Raw genomic sequence first — 23,109 nt, forward strand, 5'->3', positions numbered from 1 at the left:
TTAAACTAAAAAAGGGTAGGTTTAGATTAGGAATAAGGAAGAAATTCTATAGTCTTGAGGGTAGTGAGGCCCTGGCACAGGCAGCCCAGAGAAGCTGTGGGTGCCCCATCCCTGGAGGTGCTCAAGGCCAGGCTGGATGGGGCTTTGGGCAGCCTGGCATGGTGGGAGGTGTCCCTGCCCATGGCAGGGGGTGGAACTGGGTGGTCTTTAAGGTCACTTCCAACCCAAATCATTCTATAAGTCTATGACATGAAAATCAGTAAGCTTCAGCTGAATTTTCCAAAGTGACCTCTAGATAATGATGTTTGGGGCCCTGCAGGACTCTCAGAGAAGGATATTCCTCGTTTCTCTCCAGTTCTTGGGAGAGACTAATCTCATCACTAGCAGCACTGTGGTCCCTTGGGATGGTCCTTGTGCTTGTCTGCATTCTCAGTAGAGCACTCATGAATGCAGCCCGAGCTGAAGGAGATCCGTGGAGTTCCACGTATGAGCAATACTGCAAGAGATTTAGAAGTATTTTCCTTCTTCCATTTGTTCCCTGTCATTCCTTTGGGGCCTTTGTTACTACACAGTATTGCCTAAAACACAGCTTATTAGTTGTGTCAAGCTCAGGCATCCCCTGGGTATTTCTGCACAGCTCATGTAATTCCAGAGTTGAATGACTATGTATTCACCTGTAATGTTTGAAGGCTGCTGCCAAAGCTTGAATGTAGTTAATTGCAGTCAATATTTTTGAATGGCTTACTAATAGCGATTTCATACTGAAGTGTCATTCCTAAACTTTGCTCATTTTTACCAGAATAGGAACACTCTGAACATAAAATTCCCAAATGACTTGTTAAATTGTAAACTGAATTACAGTGCTTAGAAAGACTTGGTTATGTGTTACTACTCTCTCTAAATTGACATGCCACATAACTAAGTATTAATAGTTAATTTCTTATCAATTAAATGCAGCACTGCTAAGGTGTTAATTAAGATTTGTAATCTTTGCTTCCAGTGAGCTAAATGTGGCTGCTGTTGATCCAGACCTCAGTTTAGCTGTTTCAAAAAACGTGGCAAAGACCATTCAGCTCTATGGTGTAAAATCTGAACAGCTTGTAAGTAATTTCTATTTCAAATTTCTGAAAAATTCTGTCTTTCTATGTAAAATGTTCACTTTTTTTGTAGATTTACAACAGAACAGTATTGCAACCTAGAGAGACAAAACCTTTGAATTAGCTTTACACTTGGAAATTTTTTCAGTTAAATTCTGCCTTCACATAAACACAGTCTATTGATAGCAATACAGTTTGTGTGTATAACTCCAAATTGCCATGTTAATTAAAAAAAAAAAAAAAAAAAGTCTAGTTGTCTTTAAGTAAAATCAAGACAGTTCAATCCAGTTTAATATTTACTACCATTGGATAGTCCATTGGTTACATGATATATTGTCTTTATGGTATTAGAATCTGGACTATTGAAGTATATTTTTTGCACTACTTGCAACAGAATTTAGGCATTTTTTCTGTATATTTATCATTTGCCATATATTTACTTGACCTTTGATTTCTTTGCACTTCTCAAATGCTTCCAGTCATTCACCATGCACTGTTATTTAATGTTAAATTGAACAGAGGAAGGGGGAGGGATTCCCAAGAAGCCAATGGGTAGTACAATGAATATCATAATTTTTAACATCAACAGTTTTCTAGTGACGTCTGTTGCTAAAATGTAATGCTTTTATTATGGAAAGATAAAAATTGCTTTGTTGCAATATGGAGACCCTCAAGAAATTGCTAACCACTTGTATTTGTGAACAAGATTTTCTCTTAAACAATGTTAATTCTGAAAACAAAATCAGACTCTGGTGACATTCCTTTACTATATGGCTCATTCAAAGACAGAGGTAATCACTAACATTTTTTTTTCAACAGTTGTCTACAAAACATTGCAGTTGTTAGGTTAGTATGGATTCTGTTTAACTTTTAGACACCTGCTGTCACTGAATAGCTTTAAAAATGTGAAATTCAATAGCAAATTCTTTGTTTAACACATCTGTTGGATGAATTGTGTTGGAAGAGATCAAATTATGGTGTCATAATTTTGGAGTGAAGTTTGCTCAGGTTGGCAGGAGTCATCATGAAAAAAAAAAGGGGGGGGGGGAAAGAAGCTTGCATCTGTATTTATCTTGGAGTGTAGAGTCAAATAGTGGCATATGTATCAGCTGTAACTGTAAAAGCACCAGGGTCTATTGTGCTCAGCACCTCTGTAAGAGTTTGAATCTGGCCAATGGCTTGTTCAAGAGCATATATAGTTTTGTGATCAGCCAGCTGGCAAGTTCTCAAGAAGCCCTGAGAAAAAAAGATAAGTAGAAATAATCTGATGAATATATGATTTGTGGCCTTGTGTTAGTTGACTAACTAAAATAATGTAAAACTAAAAGAGTTAAGAGGGAATCTAAACCCTTAAACTATACAAACTAGTGAAAATGAAACTTTGAAAAATCAAGAGACAGGATTAGTCAAACTGGCAGAGTGAACATCAGTGTACTTCAAGAATATGCCTACAAATTGTAAAACAATACAGATTGTTTATTGTACAGCAATTTTTAAATTTAATTTTTTTTTTTCTTTTCATACTGATAAACATGTTGAAAAATTAAAACTGGAAAGATTCAACACAATTGTCAAGGCATAGGTGTATAGTGTCATCTTTAAAGTGCTAAAATATCTTGCTTAGCCTCCAGCTGCCTTTCTGGAAGAGCACAGCTGTCTCACATGTCCTGTGTCATGCTTGCCAGCCCTGTGCATAGTTTAGAATTTCTTAATGTTTTTTTGGTTGATGTTGGGTTTTTATTTTTTCAGTTCCTTGTAGATGAAATAACGATTTCACACACACACAAAAAAAAAAAAAAAAGAAAGAAAAAAAAAAGAAAAAAGAATTATATTTTACTAAGATTTAGACAGGAAAAATAACAAGAAAAATATTTTTCAAGATCCAAGATGTTAACTTTGAGTAAAAGCAGCATATAGCAGTCTGTACATACAGAATTAAAGCAAAAACAAGTAAGAAAAAATGGCCTTTTCCAATGAATCCCAAATATTTGTTCCTATTGCTTGTGACTTTGTATGCTGCTGGCTTTTGGTTTTCCTATTTACCAATGCCAGGAACTAGCAGTTGCTGTGCCTCAAACCTATTGTTGTATTAACCAGTTCAAATGATTACAAAGAAGATATAAATAACCACTTATGAGCAGTAGGTAGATTTATTCTGCTGCTGGGTGAATCTTTAGCTTCGCTAGTCCCTTGTTGATGCTTGATGTGGTTGGTATATGCCATGAGGTGTTCAGAATTATTGTCCTAGTTTCACTCAGTGTAACTGCAGATGTTCTTAACTATGCAGAGTTTGAAGGAATAATTATACACTGCATTAATTAAAAATATATTTCTGTTAAATTAAGACAATAACCTTTTAACCTCACCACCCATCCTGTTTTTTATTAGGTGATGCTGAGGAAGAGTACTTGGTATTGCTATTTTGTCTCTTCTTACTCATGTTTTCCTAAATCACACAGCCCAGGCATCCTTACAATGATTACAGACATCGTGAGATTTTTATTTAGTCGCCAATTCTATGCCCTTGTCATTCCAGATCAGAAAAGAGATTAAAAGTCTGGTCTGTTATTCTGGATAAGAGTAAATTTTTTATTTTTTTTCCCTACATTTGTGCGTCGTAATACACTCCTTACTTTTTAATGTAACTTCTGCTTACGGAGCTAGATTTTGTTCATTGGCCACTTTTTCATAAAAAGTGAGGGGTCCCAAATTAAAACAACAACAACAACAAAACCACTATTTTTTTTCTATTTGATTTGAGTTTTCAAGGGGATTCATCTATTTCCATTTACAAGTACCTTAGGTTACCTGTCTACCCATCTTGATTGACACATGTAACACATGGTCATATTTAACTGGCCACATAAGGGAAATTAGCTGTTTCATCAAGTGCTGACAGTAAGTACAAGGGAGGGGAGAGATTCATGAGAAACTTATAATTGCTTTTCCTGAAAACAAAGCAAAACTTGAATGTTTTTTGTTTGTTTTGTTTGAGAATCCATGCAACTTAACAAAAGATGAGATCTCACAAGTCTGCCTCTTAGGTTTTGACCCAGTTACATAATTGATAGTTGAGAAGAGACAGAAAAGAGAGCTTCTGTCTCACCAACATCTTCATTAATTGCCTTTTTTACATGGCAGCAGTAATTGCAAAGCAGGATCCTCAAGGGCAGTGGCCTCCAACTGTTTTTGGTCAGGCACCTCTACCAGTAAAAATACTGTGCACTTCTATTATATGTATATTTCTACAAGTTAAATACAATGTACTATTGAAATTCTTACATTTTGTTCCTGCACTCCAGTGGCTCATTTTTATAACACTTGTGGTGCACGCACTCCACTTGAAGACCGCTTACTCTAGGGTGATACTCTGCAGAAATACTCTGTATTCAAGAAGTGAAAAGATTTTGGCTGTCTGTTTTCAGAAAAGATACCTCATTGATTTCAGAAATCTTTTCAATGGTTTTAAAATATGAAAATGATAGTCACCTGTTTATTGGAAGTGAGACATAATTGTATTTTCCCAGTTCATTCCCTGTAATTTTATTATTTACTGAGTGGAATTTTGAATGTATTTGATTTGTTGTAGTTTTGCTCATAATTAAAAACCTCTTTGTTGCAATTTTGCAGTCACTGTGTTTTGGCTTGACTGTTGGTAGGGATATTTCTCTGACACTTAGAACTGGATGTTTTGCAGAGAGAAGTCATGAAAACATTGAGAGCTAAAAGCTCTGAAAGTTTACAAAATTGGTGCTTTTGCCAACAAGCAGAAAAATAAATTGTGAGACCCATTGTCCTTACAGAGATGGAAGAGCCCTCTTGGCCATCTAGTCTGTTCCCTTCCCAGCTCAGGACTAGTCCAAACAGTATTTATTGTCTTTTTTTTTTTTTTTTTTTTTTTTTTTTTTTTTTTTTTTTTTTGTTGCATTCTTTCTGCCTTTTGAGTGATGATTTCAGTTATCTCATATATTGGGAGTGGAAATGTAAGTACTGTATGTTCTTTTGCGCTATTTCTGTTCAGCTTTGCGTGTGGGTGGACTGAAATACACTAACACACCCACCAAGTGCACACAGATGAAACGTGTTGTGCTGTGAACATGACAATGCAGTTGTTTAGAGGAGATGTGATTCTCCTCCTTTTGAACCTGCAGACCTCTTGCTAGTTTCTTTCCTAGAGTTGCAGTCGTCCTGTCAGACTGTCTTTATTAATCACAACCAGAGACCCACAGCACTCCCTCTGGTCTTGCTGTCCATGTTGTGGAGGGCGTCTTGCTGCCTCCCACTGGAAGGCCTGACCAACAGAGACTAACGGCCTCCTATCTTTTGAGCAATAAACAAGCCAAGAGTAATTGGCAGAGGGAGGATTGTAAAAATCGGGTTGCCCACTTGCGTTTTGGAGCAGGTGGGGGTGGCTATGCTAGCAACTTCTGGAGGATCCAACTGTCTTAAAAATCACTTTTACATTTGGATATGTAACGGTGTTGCTTCATGTCTGCTAACAGTACAGGCAAAGCAAGAACCTACACGATCTTATTACGCCAGGCAGATTTATCCTAGGGTTAGGATAGATAAGGCTAAAATCAGTGGGAGCTGTGATTTCCTGTAATTGGAGAAGGTTCCTAAAAATGGAATATTTGTATTTTATGGAGTAATATTTTTCAGTAAAGTTTGTCTAAAAAAAGGGATCTTTCCAAGAGACGAGAGGCTGCAGGCAGATGACATAATGGAGATCTTTCCCACTGTCAGACTTGTAAGCAATCATAAAGAGGAAGCACTCAAAAGATGGAGAAAGAGAGTGGGTGTAATGAGGGAGGAAGGAAATAGAGAATTTGAATCATTTTTTTTATTCTCTTAACTAAATGTGGTTGGACTTGTGTCATATATCTTACAAAAGTTGATGAATGAGTCTGTGGGCAGTGCTCTGGGAGAGCTGCTAATCTATCCTTTGCCCACAGCTATTGGTAGAGGCTTGGCTTCTCATCAGGATCTTACCCTGGGCAATGGGTGTGGGATTTTCCGATTATCAGATTTGCCTGGTGTAAAAAAGCTACCTGAATAATTTTCAGCTATATGGGAGAGAGAGCACAGTCCTTCCTGACATTTTGAGGACTTTTTCCCCTGGCCTTCTTAAGAAAATATAAGATTACACTTGGTGCAGTTTATATATTTAAGGATAAAATGCTAAAGATCCAGGAACAGAAGTGGATCTTGAGATTAAAGATTAAAGAGAAGACATGAGTGCTTCAGAAAGTAGAGTCCCCACACCAAAGTTCAAAAAACATTGTCCCATATTTCAAAGGTAACTGCTTAATGTGTTAAGGACCTCTGGTGCTGAACATGCCAAAAGAAAAATGAGAGAGAACTTGGCATTCTGATCTCAAAAACAATGGACTACTGCACACTTGGCACACAAAGAAAATTGTAGGGATTTTTCTTTGGAGAAGTAGATATCTAAATTCTGGCTTGTTTTGAGGGAAAAGTCATCATCAGCTGATATATGTGATAGAGTAGAGAGTGGGCAGGGTGTTTCTCACTATCTGGGATCTCAGTAGTATATGGAGATTCGTTTACATTTACATAAGTAAATATCTGAGTTCTGTAATGTTATATATGGTTTTAGAATGGGCACCAATGGCAGAGTACTGGGGCAATAATACAAGTAGTAATACGGAAGTAGTCAGCCATGTACAAAAAGATTCTTGTGAAGTAACAGGGAAACCTTGAATTAGCTGTATATAATTTTCCAATGCAGTGGTGAAACTGGATTTCAGGTGTTGTAAAACAGCTCTGAATATTTACTTGGACTAATATTTAAATGTAAAGGAACTCTGACATAAAAATTACATGATTAAAACTAATACACATTATTTCTAAACTTTGTTCTGAGGGTTTACACTGCAATTAACTGTTACTAAATAGTGTAACTGGAACTGTGTTAGTATAAAGTATATTATCCATCATAATGATGAGTTAACGTGTTTTTGATCACAGGTGTTTTTAGTGCCTTATTGCTTCAGGAAGTAAATACCAAAAAAAAGCATGAAAAATAGAAAAACATAACAATTCGTTGTCGTTTCAACCCCTCCTTCAGAGTCAAGTGCTGCTATATCCCAGTCACTCCCTGTTCGTCTCTGAGGCATCTGAATTTGTTTTTGAAATGTATTTGAGTATGGATGTGTAAAGAAACACATATAACTGTCCTCAGAACAGTAAATGTGAGTAAGTAAATGAGCTTGGTCTCATCTGTTTGAAGGCAAATTTGTATCATTGAGGCTTGTTCTGATTAGTGTTGGCCTCACTTCAAGGATCAGCAAAACATGTCTGTTTTTGCTGCAGAAAGGCTGTGTATTAAATCGCTCCACGCTGCCTCTCTGATGTTTATGTTAATGTCTGCCTTGTCACTTGAGAATCCAAGGTCAGCAAAGGCTTCTGACTGACACTCCGAACTTAATTTGCTCTCCTAGCCTTGCTCTTTCTCAGTCCACGACATGGGACGGCCGGTGACATCTATACTGGTGGAGGAAATGTGCCCGGGAACATTCCTGGGCACTGAGGCCAGCTGGCCTAGAGCAGCCTGCCGCGGTGCTGGTGAGGGCTCTGCTTTTCCACAACACGGTGGCTGCCTGCCAGGGCCCTTCTGGGGATAATCTCTGCAGTGTTGCTTCTCTGCAGCCGTGGCTGGAGATCATTTGGGAGAGCAGTCGTTGGCCCAGGCCAAAATCTTGCTAAGGAGTGTCCCAGCAGTTTAGCAGTGGGGAGGATCATGTGCCAGAGTCCAGGAGCCTTTCCTGGTACTGTTTAATTTATTGCGGTGGATGAAGCCAAGATGTGAATGAGACCGAAAGAGAGCGACATGCAAAATCTGTTCAAGAGGAAGCTTAAAATGCTGACAGATTGAAGTAATTTTTCCTTGCATCTGGAATTCATGCTTTCTTACTTCTGATGTAAATAAACCTCTGAGGCAAAAGTTGGGAGATGCTGATTTATTCTATAGTAACATTTCTGCTCTTAAGATTTTCTTAGAGTGCCAGAACTTCAAAAGATATTCTTTCCTAAACATGTTTTTCTGTCAGTAATGCTTGTCAGCCATCCTTGACTTATTTCAAATAGTGTTTGCTTTTTCCACTGGATTTTTAGCCCTTGAAAAGAGCACAGTTGTCTGTGGTGGTGTGGCTGGCTGGCAACTCCACATATTGCTGGCTGGGTGCTAGAAAACTCCTCAATGTTAGGACTTTCTGGTGTTCAAGGGTTCAACACTTTCTTCTGGTAGCCGAATCTTTCTTTGAGGCAGCTCAGATGACACCTTTTTGTATGGCAGTGCAACCAACCCCTTCTGTAATTTAATAGTCTATTTTTAGTGAGTGTAATGGATGGATATATAGGCTGAGGAGCATCTATCTGTCTGTCATGTTCAGATATTTTTAGAGCACTGATCTTTGTAATGCTGATCAGAACCAAATGCATTATGTAAGATCAGCATCAATATATATATCATGGAAAGTCAGCTCTGCTGCAGTTCTTATTTTCAGTATTACCCACAAAACTTGTGTGGCTCAGTGCATTATCCCATCATTGTGTTCTACCTCTACACTGTAGGGATCGTTTTAAAGATGAATTTCTCTTCTCTCAGGCCCTTTCTATCACAGGTCTCCTTCCTGAGGCTTCAGATAAGATTGACAGTCAGTGATACTCTTTACAAAGATTTTAATAAATGCTCACTCTCCTTTAAGACCGAAACTGAGCCAAACAATTTATCCCTCATCATCCTTCGATCTAGTTTATATTTGAACTTGTAATTTGCAGGTGCAAGATTCCAAATTCTTCTTCACTAGTACATTCAGCTACTATAGTGTTCTTTAATGCTGCTTCAGCAGCTTAATCTCTTGCCGTTACCTGTAATGATCTTTTCAATTTTCCACTTTCAGTGGATATTCAGCCCTAGTATCTCTGGTCCACTAGCTAGCCATTTAGAGTGGGTTGGAATAGATTATTTTGGAGTTTTTTACAGAGGCAGATTGTGAGAAAACAGACTGTGTTCTTCTTACGCCGCTCTAGAAAATTTATTTTTGTCTTTCAGATTTACTGCAAAAAAGCTGATCCTTTCTTTGGAGTGTGTTTAAAAAATAGTTTGTAATTACTGAGGTTTAAAATAGATGACAACTTTCTGCACATCACTCCCATCGTCATAATTTTTTGTGATTTTGTGGCAGATTAATCTTGATTTTTTTCTTGATTTCTTTCTTTGTGGGTTTATGGTGCATCTGATATATGATAGTCAATAGAAAATAGGCTGCAGTTTGTCTTTGTTGATGTAGTTTTGAGAGCTGAATTCTGTCATGCTACGGCTTCACATATCTTCTGGAATCTCTTCCTGAGATTACAATTAAGCGTGCTCTGCTCTGTTTAATTTTTTTACCATTAAAAAAAAAATCTCTAATTAATTAATGCTTCTCCTTGGTTTGTAAACCTTGCTGCAAAAAAGTGAATGAAGAAAGAAAGTGCTAGAAGGCCAGGCAGGTGGAATGGAGAAACAGCAATTAATTCAGCTTTAACGTTGAGCTGAGAAAGAGACAGCATCTTTACAAGGAATTTTCATAATGTCATTTGTCGAAGAAAAAGTGTCTGTCGTGTTTGATCAGGGGAATGAAGATTTAAATAAGCTGTTTTCAGCGGGTTATTTAGATTGTAAGCAATATGAATGGCTTATTTTGTCCAGAATCTAAAAGGCTAAATGTGTTATAAGGATCCGGAGACTATATTGGAACATCTTGGCGCAATCATTGAAATTGTTGAGAAATGTAGGAATGCAAGAAGATGTGATTTAGAAGTTAAAATACTGCAAAGATAAACTAGCTGGATAAGAAGGATTGGTTCTTAGTCCTCTCTCGGTATTCATGGTGGTAGGATTTTTTTTCTGAACCTTTCTATCTATACTTAGTGTTTGACTATGAAAAGGAAGAAAGGGGCTAGACTAAAAAAAATCTCCATTGTCTGCCTGGTAGAAAGTAAAAATATCTGTAACACGTCGCTAGAAAGATGTTGATGTAGGAGGGCTATAATTCTGGCTCCTTCTTGGGGAAATGGAAAAAATTAAGGCCTCATTTATGGAGGAACGTGTCTGTAGGCCTGGCTTTACTGACACATATTCCTGAGGGAAAATGTACCTTATACTAACCCTACCCCCCCCCCCCCCAAATTGTTTTGCTCATTTAATTTATACAAGTCCACTGAATTAAATATGCTATACTATCAAGGAAACTTAGAGTTGATGTGAGCTGCATCTCTGTTAGGTTGTTTACTGACATAACTGTGTGGTTTGGGGTATATTTTTTTCCCCCACTCATCCTCTTATCTGATATAGCTAAATTTAACTAGCTGAATAATTCAATGAAGTGGGAAAGAGAAGGGAGGAGAGGGAGAGAAAATACATTTCCTGGGATCAGATTCTTATAGTAAAAGGAAGATACTATTCATACACTACAGTTTTGGCACCACCTTTAAACTCTATCAGATTTATGAGACCTGTGATGATTTTGAATTGAAAAGTAAGATGAGTTCTTGTTCTAATGGCATAAGGTAAATTTCTGATTGTCATTTTTATTATGTGGTCTTACAAGAATTAGTCCCTGTCTTGTACTAGGTGGTGTTATATTGAATTGTGAGCTTTCATTTGAGAATGAATCACTATTCAGAACATATTCCAACAATGAGATCTGTCTGACAGTTCCAGGGAAATGTATCCTGTCCTCCTGTCTAAATGTCGAATATTGTGAACTTTGGAAGGAGGCATGAAATGTAATGAGCTCACAAGTAGTCAAGAACAGTAGTGAAATGACACTTTGGGAAGGGTTTTCGGTAAATAACAGGTCAGTTGTAATGGTGTAAGTGATGTGAAAGATTAAGTTTTCCCCACTTCTTTCTGAAACGTGTACTAATTGTATTACACTAGTACCTTGAAGACATGGTGTTACTGCCATTGAAAAACATGGATCTGTGCTATGTAAGTGAGAGAACACAAAAATACGAATTCAGTATTTGGCACATCTAAGGAATTCATTAATAGGTATTTAAATAGAGTATGTGGGAGGCTATTATATACTAAAATAATTTAAAAAAAGATTACTATTTCATGGTACAGGAATAAAACCTAAAGATGGCAGTGGGACTAATTTGAAAATAATTAGAGGTCAGATAAGGACCTCTTTTTTTTTTTTTTTTTAATGGAAAGATCACAAGAGTTTTGTAAGAACAGTCATTAGGAAGCTACTTATAATGTCCAGAAAATACCCCCAAAAAAATCTTTCTCACTATTAAGTTACTTAGAAAACAACATCAAGGATTTAAACTTCTAAAAATTGAAATAAAAATCTAGAGGAGAACATTAAAAAATAACTTCATGAAACATTTTCTTCATTCTCATGTTGTCTTTTGCTGGTTAGATCGTGACTCACATAACAAATGTGTGATTTTTTTTTAAGAGATACTGGCTAACCTCCAGAAAAAAAACAAAAACAAAACACAACAACATCCAAGTATAAAAGGCTAGCTTTGAGAATACTATTCACTTCATTTTATCTTGCTGGGAAGGTGGTTAGAAGACTTCTTTAAATCTAGCATGTAATTTTGCTAACAGGTAGAAGAAGAGCAAGACTGCACAGTCCCTACAATATTTTGTTAGTGTGCTCTGAATTATCTCGTACCAAATTCAATTTTATGATTCAGAACTAGATTTAGGTAAATGTATATTGGTATTGTATAGCCTTTGGAATTTCATAATTTTGGAGCAACTTTAGTTGGAGTTTGACAATATAAATAAAGCTCCTTTGTAAACTTCCACAGTATAGAAGTATTACAATCTCAGTTAATGCATGGACTGGATAAAAAAAAAAATTAGATGTAGTAATTAAATAAGTTGATTTTTTTTTTTTTAGTAATTAAATAAGTTGATTTTTTTTTTTTTTTAATATGTAGGTGAACTGTATCATGTTGGACCTGCTCTTTTTGTGTCTCTTGCAGATGGGTGTCTGCTTTTTGCCTCTGGAGGTGCATTTGGTTGGGACCAACAGTTATTGGGATGATGTATAAAATGTGATTAATAACTCAGTCATTATTCTGGCAAGCATAAAAAATTCAGTAAACTGTTACACTCAGAGGTATCAGGATCAACACACATTGTCCCTGAAATCCTTTGAAGACTTGGATTAGTCAGTTTGATAAACTAGAATCTGAAAAAATACAGAGGGCATAATTTTCAGGAGCTGACAAATGATTGCAAGTGCTTTAGGTTTCAGATTCTCTGAGATTCCTTGAACAAACTGGTTTTAGGTGAATGAGTGCCAGCTGCTTTTGGAAAGTGGAGTTGTTTAAAGCATCTCATTCTTTAAAGACCATGAACCATTACTCACTTTTGATTATTTTGCCCAGTGCTTTTTGTCTCTCATGATTCAAAGACATAGAGATAAATCCTGTCTTTTCTGTTACAGAAAGGCCATTTGCCATTTTCCTTCCATTTCTTCCACTTTTGAGAATATTAAAGTAGAAAAAAAAAGAACCCTCAGGGAACAGTTTGATGATCACCGTTGTTCTAGCATGAATAGTGTGAGCATGATGTTGGGTCTTTTTTCTTTGGTCAAGGACTTAGCTGTCCCTCCCATGTTAGTTTCAAATTTTTCTTCCCAAAAGAATTACTGTGCTTTTATAAGATTTTGAATTCTTTCACGAGAAGAAGTCCTTTTCTATATTCCTTGCATATAAAATTTCCATATTTCTGAAGAAGGCAAAAAAATAAAAAAGGAAAAGAAATGCTGGAAGCTATAAGAATGTCCTGAGGGTGCAATAGAAATATTTTTATGTACATTTTAAATTATTGCCTGAACTCACAGCTTATTCCTTCCTTAATGTCCAGAAATATATCTTCTTCTTTGAAAAACTAGAAGTAATTTCAAGAACAAAATATTATTTATGATTTATTCTTAATTTTTAATTTATTATTTTTAAAGCAGGACATTTATTTTAATTTATCCTCATCCATGAAGGACCTCATTGACCCCTGACACATTAATTTAAATCTTACACTTTTTTTTCTTCTTTTTTTTTGCAAATTGTCCTGCAAGTAACTAATATACTAGCTTGCATAGCTAGTGGAGTTCAGATTGTTGCGTGTTTTGCTGTTAGGTGGCATTGTATTTTTACAAAAAACAGCAAACTAACTCTGGTAAACTTCAGTGTTCCTTAGGTGGAAAGAGATTGTAAAAGGCTCCTTCTGCCATATGGAAAATATTAAACTAAACAGTAAACCATCCCAGTTATTTGTAGCTTATGGGAGAAATCCCAGAGCCAAGCCCTATTGACTCAGAAACTCTGCAAATGGATTCTGTGTTTTATAATAAGTTGTTATGCTCAGGCAGGAGGCCAAGCACCAGATGGATTGATTGTTTTCTGCCAGAGGTATGGCCACATCAGCTGCCTCTATTAGGAATGTATTTATTCTTGAAAATGTCAGCTTGACAATTGGAGTTCAATTTGTGCTATCAAAACACATTAGTCTCGTGATCCTAGAGCTAGATCAAATGCTTTGTTGAGAGGCACTGCTTTAGTCTTATTTTGATTTAAGATCTTCTCGGTGCTCCTAAATTACAATGTTGTTTCCTGCTCTTTAAAGAGTGGGTTTGTGAGGCTGTTTTAGAACAGAGAAATGAAATAAATGGAGTTCTCTAAAACTGTCATGAAAGATGTACACAAGATCTTAGTTTCTAAGTGTGAAACTGAGCTTCTTCACAAAATGTGTAATCTGTGAAAGGAATGGTAGCAAAACAGCTAGCAAATCAGTGTCGCTTCTGAGCTGCCACCTGTTGCAAGAGGGGAAGTTAATCACTCTGAATCAAAGTTAAACAGATTATGGGAAAAGAAGTAGCTATAATCTGAACATTCTTAAAAAAAAAAAAAAAAAAAAAAAAAAAGACAAGCAGCATTTTTTATAGCCCAGGAGAGAATGAATTAGTTATTTTTTGTCTTAATCTAAATTATGCGTTAATTGCTTCCTGGTGAAAACAGCAATTTAACCCAAAGAAAAATTACCACAACATCTCTCAACATCTCTCAATACATGCTGCCAAATTAAATATATCATTTATGCATGGAAAAGTGTAAAGTCTAGACAATTTGATCTGGTTATTTCCAAAGCATATTTCCAAGGTGGGTCTACAGAAATGGTGCAAATACCATACTGACCAGACACGAGGCACCTGCAGTCTGGAGGCAGGGTGACCACGTTAGTATGGGAAGAATACAAACTAAAAGAAACTATTTTACACAACTTCTGAATTTGGTCAGAGCACAGAGATCATGGCTTACAGTTCTCAGTCAAGTGAGGCCGAAGCAAGTCAGATGGCCTTCAGTTGGCTTGTTCCTCTTGGTGACACATTATTTGTGTATCAGGTTCTATGAGTGTCCTTTTTGGGTCAATAAACTACTTAATAAATTTCATCTAGTTCATTTTTATATTGCTCCCTGTGTCAATAATACGTTCAAATCACAGCATTATTTGTATTAGAAACAATATCTGTATTCCTCCTGTAATACTTGGTTATTCTTCAACACTTTCTTAGGAGTGAAATGGGTTGGACAGTGTTTTAAATTTGGATGATTTCATCAGTCTGAATCCCATCAGTTTCATGACATTTATTTCAGGGCATTTGTCTTCATAGGAACTTGTATCAGTATTTTACCAGGTGTGAAGGCCCCTGACAACAAAACTTCCAACTGATGACAGCAGTAGGCACCCACTGAGCTGGCAGATAGGGAAAGAAGGGCTTTGGGGCAGGGAAATCTACAGAGGCTTCCTAGTCACCTGTCAGGTCACTGGGTTTAGGTAACTGCTCCTCATATAGAATGGGTCATTTTCGATGTCGCAGTTTGTCTCCAGGGAAAGACGTTTTCCTCAAACAAGTTGCTGTGATTTCACCACCAAAAAATAATAATAAAAAATAATCAGATACAATATTAGCATATATACACATATGGTCAAACATTATTTTCAATGCAGAGCTCTGTACAACTTGCATGATACTACTGTCCTAAGGGTCTGTTGATGAACTGGATTTATAAAACACAGATACCTATGACAGGAAGCAAACTTAGTTCAAATAACTTCTAGTTCTGTATTTCAGTTTCTCACATTTCACTTCCAAGTCCCCTAACATGGGGTTGAACATCTCAGTCTGCTAGCAAGAAGAAAGGAGGGAAGATTTACTTGTTATAACTTAGTTGCCTTTAATGCAGACATTTATAGACATCGAAAACAAGTCTAAGTTCCATTAGTACTCAATGAAGAGGAGGAGCCTGGTGTATTTTGTTTGGACTTCTACATTAGGATGAAACAAATCATGGCCTATAAAGGCCTATTTTATACCATTGGTTTCAAAGGGATCACTATTTTGGGTGTAGATATATAAAATTACCTCAGAAGACTCTTAGTTCATACCTGAAGATAGATAAAAACTTTTAATTGTGTTATTAGCTTAGGATATAAAAGCATAAATTGTCCTTCAGTCTTTTTTTCTGCAAGTATTTTCAGAGTGAAGCTTTTGATTTGTGCATTTTAAAGGATTTTTAGGTAACAGATCCTTAAGGCCTAGCACTATGTATTTTTCCAGATGCTAATTCATGAGAGCTTTAAATAATAAAGTGTTGTGGGTCTGTGTTGTTCTGCTGTAGCTTCTAGGACACAAGGTGATGCTGACTACAGAAACCCCCTCCCTTGTTCAGCCTGGTGATAAGTTTGTGGCTTTCACTGTTGAGGCTGAGTCCTTACACTGCTCAAATGGTTAACACCTTTCTCTTGCAAAACGTCTTGATGAGTTTCTTTAAACTCATTTCTCTAAACTATAGCCAAATCTGCCTCATGAATAAACATCCAAATTTTTAGTCTTCAGATCTTGTGGAATTGGATGTAAAAAGTCTTCTAGCCTCCTTCTTTCAGCTGCTAGGTTGAGCAAATTTCAACCTCCTACCTCAGAGAGTGTCAGAAAGGCAATTCCTCCAGTGTTTTCATTCTCATTTTAGTCTAGCAGCTGCCCTTGGAGTTTTCTTGAAATGCCCAGTGGAACAGCAGCTCATTTTCACATTCCTGAGGGTATCGCAAGACACAGCCCTGGTGATGCATTATGCAAAGCCCTGGCTGGTGTTTGCTGCTGGGAGACTTCTCTCCCTCGCCAGCATCTCATGTCAGCAAAGGGAGCCAGTACTGATGTGTCACCTGTTTTACAATTGCCGCTTGCTGGGGTAGGGGGTGCCTGTGCTTTAAATAGTTGTAAATGGGAAACAGCTTTTGAGGTGAAAGTGAGAATATTCTACTCAACTGAAGTGAGCATAAGAAAGCAATTGCTATGTTTAAAGACGGATACAGACAAGTGGGACACTTACAGTCCTTGCTGTTACAGCTCATTTAGGCCTGGCTTCAGCATGGTTTCTTTTCCTGTGTTTTCTCAACTAGCAGGCTCAGCCCCGGCTGACTCCCAGGGTAATTGATGGTTCCCTGGAGATGGGATCTGGTACTTGGGCTAAGCTTTGTCTTTTAGCAGTTCCCTTCCCAAAACAGATGCTGAACTGAGATGAAGTCACCCCTTCTGTTCTCCCAATTTCTGTTTAGCATAAATTCACCCCTTTGGCCTTCTGCAATTCTGGATAATGAAACTGATTACAGAGGCATCACATTTTGTCTCTACTCCCCTCTTCTAAAGGGACTGTGTCTTACAGCTGAGTGGATGTGGCTTTTTCATACTTATTTGACTTAACCTATTTACACGGTGCAATCCCCAGCAGACAGATAACAGAGGAGGAGTTACATTACCAGTGTGCTTAAGTATATAAACTTATGTGCAGCACAGAACTTCAAAAGTACTTGCTATATAAAGAAAATGATGACTATGATTCATTGATAAAACCAGGTATGATGGAAAATAAATTGAGGGATGATTTGTGTCTAAAGTAAATGGGCCATAAGCGTACTTCGTTGGAACTGGGGGAAGACAGTGACATTTTCCTACCTGGATGCAGATTGTTCAATGGAGATTCAAGGTGTCAAGAATTCAGTCTGAATCACTGGGATATTGGAATAATGATAAACTACCTGAAATCCAAATATATGCCCGTGGTGAAGTATATGTACGTGAACTGTTGGGTAGACCTCAGTGCAAACAAAAACTTATTTCCTCAAGGCAAGATCACATAAATAATCTGGGTTACAGCAAGAGAAAGGAATGACCACCTGAGACTTCGGCTGTCCATGGCAGGGAGCCATCTTCGTGGCACACCTTCATGAGAAGCCATCTCGGGGAGCCTGGAGCTGCCCAGTTCCTACTGCTGGTTACAGGAGTTGGGTGTTCCAAGCCTTGTTGTGACCAGTGACCTTATATTAAAATGCACGAGGGAGCAACACATCTAGCTGTCAAAGTTCAAACCAATTAATTCGAAGATAATTTAATATTGTAAATCATTTCAGAAAGTTTTTTTTTTTTAAGGCATTTTTAGATTTTGCCTGTGAATCTGTTGTGCTCTATTGCTTACTGCAAGAGTTGCTTGCTATGCAGAAGGCTTGTGTTTGTACTTGTTACTGTTTTTATTTACCAGTTAAGCTGTTTTTACCAGCTAAAGTGACACAGTCTAATGATTTCATAATGACTAAGAAAAAGAAATCGTGAGACCTTTGTAACAGACTCTGAGGAACTGAAATTTAGGTGACTAGGATGCAGAATTGGCTGCCCTAATAGTGTCTCTTATGTGTAATAGCTGTAAAAAAACAGCTGAATTGAGTAGTCTATACAGTGCTTAAAAAAGGTGTGAAAAAAGGTTACTGGGGTCTGTGAGGGTGGGCAGCTGGATGGACAGGGTGTTGTGTTTCTCTGCACGACTCTTTAGTTATTAATCTGTGAAGCCCTAAGTGTGAGAAGCAGTATCCTTAAAACCAGGCAGGTCTGTCAAATTGCAGTACTAGGCAGCAAGCAGGATTGTACGTAGCTTACATGGCTGTCCTCAACAAGCAGGCAGGGAGTCGCTGAGATGATTTATTTATCAGCTAGTCTAAAGATACATCCTGATGTCAAACAATTAAAGGTATGTTGGAAAAGACTTCTGCCTCTGCAAAGGCCTCAGAAAGCTGTTTATTCCGAAATAAGCCCTAAATTTGAAGAAATGGGAATGAACTGATACTGTCACTGTAGTGCTGTGAATAAATTTGTGTTCGTGTGTGCTTGCAAGAACTTGTCTAAAACATTATTAGCAATGCTGGCAAATCCTAGATAACTTTGCTTGCATGATGTCTGTGTTTAGGCTGAGTGGAAGCTATGGGAAGTGCAGGAATAGGCTTTCTCTAGTAAACATTTGTTGTTTCACTTACCTTAAAAATCTTCATGTCACGTTTGTTCCTTTTCTTGAACATTTTTTTTACTGCATATTTAGTTTAGGAGCTTTCCACAGGAACTACAACTGTTTAAAGACACACTTCATAAAGGTCTCTTGATGACTTGTTCAATGAGTCAAATATATTTTTACTGGGAGACTTTCAGATGTAGGCATCTTCAGGAGTTTCCTGGAGGATAATTTTGTATCCTGAAATACAGATAGCTAGTAAGGTAATTATATCACAGCAAAGCTTTCTATTAATAGCTATTCTTGCTGTAGTATTTAGACATACTTCTAGAATTCACATAGCCTTTTGTCAATTCTTCGTATTTTTTTAGCTTTCTGTCCACAAGAAAATTTCCATTTGTTTCCCAATTACAATTTATTTTCTTTTAAATTGCAAACATATGCTGCGGTATCCTTAGAGAACTGTTCGGCAGTTAATTGCTATTTATGTGTCATCCTGGAACTTTGATTTCTGTGGTAATGATAAAAAACACACACTGTGTGGAGTTTAAATATGAAGAATTAATTTTCTGGGTTTTGCTGGAAGATTCATGCAGAAAACTCTTTTTAATGGGAGGAGTAGCAGTTTGGGTTCTTGCAGTTCTGTTCTCCTGTTTGCTTACAAGCCACAAATATGTCCAAAGTTGTAAGCCACCTATTTGAAGAATAAAGAGTTTTTAGGGAGATGCTTGAATGGTTATCAGAAGTAAGGACTGAAAGCTCACCCACCATTTTGAGTTCCACTTCAGCATCCTCTGGTAGGAGACTTTGGCTGATTCTTAGATGGTGAAGTTGAAGATGTGCAGGGACTGGGAACCTCCAAGACACCTGGCTCTGAGTGCTGTGGGTTTTGTAAGCTGAGGCAGCTGTCTTTTTTGCTTCTTGTTCCTTTTGTTTCAGTTTGTGTTACATGGAGGTGGAAATCACGTGAATCAAGACAAGTTAAATGGAAGAACATTGGTTCTGAAGGATGAACTAGTTTTCTGCCATGATCTAAGTTTAGTTAACTACAATTTAGAGGTGATGCACTGTTTAAGGAGTTGATGTTAATACTGTTTCAATAATTTCTGTAATCACTACAGCTGTCTACTCAAGGAGATGCCAGCCAGGTGATTGGACCTCTCACAGAGGGACAGAGGAGGAACGTGGCTGTAGTTAATTCACTGTACAAACTACACCAATCAGTTCTGAAGGTGGGCTTGCTTTGATATTTCTCTTCTTTCCATAATATTAACTTCTTTGCTGTATTGTATGCATATTATCCTACTAGCTGATGAGAACTCTGACAAATACTGTCAAATTTTGGATTAAGAACTGCGTCTTAATGTACATTTGTACAGCTTTTTGAGACTTGGTTGGCCCTTGTAAGCACTGCTATGTGATAAGGTGTCAATATTAAAAAAGGAGTGAAAGATGTGTTTTACAGACAGTAGTCACATCTCACGGCCATTGTTATAAGAGCCTAAACAGTTTAACTCTGTTTTTTTTCTTATCACAAAAGCTCTGTCTTAGTTCTGGTAAGCCTGATAGCCCTTGTCTGGACCTGACCCAGCCTAAGCTTAACTTCCTAAGAAAACCCCACTGCTTTCCCACAATTATGGCCAAATTGAAAAGAGGAATGAAAGGGTGAAATCAAGAAAAGTAGTACCTCACAAGTATCTGTGTGCGTTCTTCCTGTGACCTGCGTTCTGGCATGGAAATGTTTTGAGGACTCAGTTATGAACAATTCCAGTTTACTGACTCAGTGATATCAATGCCTACACGGTCTCTATAAATTAATGCAAACAGATACAGTGGTGGTTGTAATTAATTATGTTTAAATCCTGGCCTGATTAGAAACAAGATCATGACAACCTCTGACTGTGGATATGTTTAAAGAATGTTAAAAAAGGCCAAAAAGCCTACAAATTTGCTTGGATTTTGCAAACAGATGGTAGATCAACTTCTAAGTCTGCTTTCTCTGATGTATTTAGTAATGAACCTCATGTGCCTTCGTGTTGGAGGGAGATCTGATATGATTCAGCCTGAGTTCAGTACTTATCTGGCTTAAAAATACTATTATATAGCATGTTCATAACTGTAAGGAAATTGATAGAATGTTCCTCTAATATGTTAGTTCTAATGTTGCTGTAGCTCTACATAAGCAGCTATTTAACATCTAGTATCACAAGTCATAGAAATGAGAAAGAACACAACCATTTTTTCAAATATTTGCCATAGAACTGCTTGTACAGTTCTCCATAAATTCTGCACAAAGCAGCAGGAGAATATACCAGTTAAATTTATTCTGATTATATTAACCCTTCAGCTAAATTTCAGTTGAAATCACTTAATTAATTTCTTTGCCAAGGTAGCAGCAGAGTCCATAGGAAGTAGGAGAGCAAAGGACTGATAGTGGGGCATTAAGAATTCTGTCTGTATGAAACACATTCGATAGTTATCTGTACATATATATTCCACTCATTACCAAGGATAACTCAGTATGTTTTTAAATGAAAATAAAAGTTGTAGATTCTAATCATTTGTTGAATGTTGACTGTTAACAATTCCTTTAACATTTGTAGGTCATTGCCAACCAGAGCTCATTCCCAGCAGCTGCTGAGCAAACAATTACAGCTGCCTTAAAGGTAATTGAATGTCCAGATGCTGCAGGGAGAGGGTTGAGGTTTGCTTTTTTTTTTTTTTGGTTACTCTTTAGATGGATGCTTTTTTTCCAGGTATTTTTATGAATGTGTGTTAGCCAAAGCCAGACAAATATTCTGCAATTTTTATTTTGTCTTATCTGCAGCTACATAAGTGTTGCATGTGCCAAGGCACAGCTTGAGTAATGTTTGTATTTAAGAATATTCTCATAATGCTCGGAACCCAGTTGTCATCAGACTGTGAAAATAAATACCTTCCTCTGCAGCACGCACCCAGCAGTAACTGAATCCTTTATCACCACCCCCTGACACACACACACAAACCACCCTGTGATCTTTATGCTATCTGGTGCTTTTCCGCGGGGTGGTGTGGAGAGCCAGGCTGTGCTCTGGGTGCTGTGGGTGACAGCTCTGCACATCCATCCTGCTGTGCACTAATCTGGGAGCGGCTGTGTGCGGAGGAATGAAGGGCAGCTTGCCTGTCTCAGGGGAGTGAATGGCTGAATGAGCTGTGTGCACCAGAACATGTCTGTCTGCAAACCAGGAATGCTAGATTGTTCTGCACATTCTTGAAAGAAAGGCTTCATGTACAAAGAAGTAGTAAACAGCCTTATTTATGTACTTCTCTGGTTAGATTAATTAAAGTTAAATCTCAGGGTTTTGTCCTTCTGCTTAGCAGTTCCTAATACTGAGTAGTAAAAAAGATGCTGTTGGTATCAACTGTTTGTCAAGGTATTTTTGAGGTGTCAGAATACAAATGCTTGTAGTTTCTGTTCCTTATTTCTGCCTTTTTCTATTTTAGACAGTCCATGATCTAATGGGTAGTGCTGTTCAACCGTTACTGAACTCTGTAGGAGATTCAGTAGAAGCTATTATCATCACTATGCACCAGGAAGATTTTTCTGGGTAAATACCATTATATTTTTTTAAATTTACTGTTGCCTTAGTAAGACATCCTGCATATGCAAAATAAATTATTATTGCCATATGCATAGTAAATTGTTACTGCCACAATGTCCTTGGAGCAAGAGCCCATGATTATTGAGGGGAAGGTAGGTGATACATTATGGTCAATTAACACAGAAAGCAGAATTATAGCTATTGAAACAAATTAATCAAGCAACACGTGTCTTCCTCCTTTTTTTTTTTTTTTTTTTTTTGTATCTGTTGAGTAAAATTCCTTTTAAAATGCAAAGAAAACCAAGCAGGGGCCATTTTTTTCTGCTTTAAAAGCCCTCTTCTGCTTTCAAACTGTTATTTTTCCTTTTTTTTTTCTTTTTTTGTGGGCAGTTCTCAGAATTGTTAGTGTTCCTAAATAGAGCATCTGATTCAAAATTACAAAGAAATGTTTCTACCTTACTACTAAATGTGAAATGGTTCAATTATTTTTTTTCGTACTTATTATGCTAAGCCACTTTTCTGTAAAAATGTAGATGACCGTTTCCAGTATTCTTTATCTGCAAACATCTCAGGTCCTAGCTATACTGGAGGCTTTCGCCTTGAGTGTTGTTTTGCTTATCCCTGTTGTGATATTTCTTATATCATGAGTTGTCCTGAAGACACAGAAGATTTGGTCAATAGACATCAATCTTCTTTTTTCTGTCTTGGAAATTCACTGAAAAAAAAGGTATATTTTCAGAGCTGGTTTTCATTTTCCTTTTGGCTTTTGTTTTTTCTTAAAACAAAACAATATTTTACCCTCTCCATCTTTCTTTTGCTGCCGCTAGCAAGATATCTGTCAGAGTGGATAAACTGATTCCATCCAAAGGCTGAGTTTTGTTAGATAGCCTGCATGCTCAGGTTCCTGAGTTTGGAAGAGCTTGCTTGCCTGGCTGTGATTCAAAGAAAGAGGAAGGTGATTTATTTCTGTGTTTTCTAGCTTCTGTGCTGCTTCTGTGGTAATTAGATTGCCTTCATAATCCTTGGTTTGGAGCAATCTATGAAACTAATTCTAGGCAGAGAAC

At 37.3% G+C, this 23,109-nt stretch overlaps 1 protein-coding gene across 1 annotated transcript in view; it reads left to right on the plus strand.

Moving 5' to 3' along the window:
- The window catches only part of COG5 (component of oligomeric golgi complex 5), a 183,057-nt gene that overhangs the window by 138,808 nt on the left and 21,140 nt on the right, over positions 1-23,109 (plus strand). Inside the window, exons 14-17 of the mRNA XM_084509893.1 lie at positions 1,001-1,100; positions 19,586-19,696; positions 21,068-21,130; positions 21,948-22,051. Of these exons, the coding sequence (XP_084366019.1) occupies positions 1,001-1,100; positions 19,586-19,696; positions 21,068-21,130; positions 21,948-22,051 (378 nt within the window). The remainder of the gene's footprint in view (positions 1-1,000; positions 1,101-19,585; positions 19,697-21,067; positions 21,131-21,947; positions 22,052-23,109) is intronic.

This window comes from Aythya ferina, assembly GCF_964211825.1.
Source record: "Aythya ferina genome assembly, chromosome: 1".
NCBI classification, from domain to species: domain Eukaryota; kingdom Metazoa; phylum Chordata; class Aves; order Anseriformes; family Anatidae; genus Aythya; species Aythya ferina.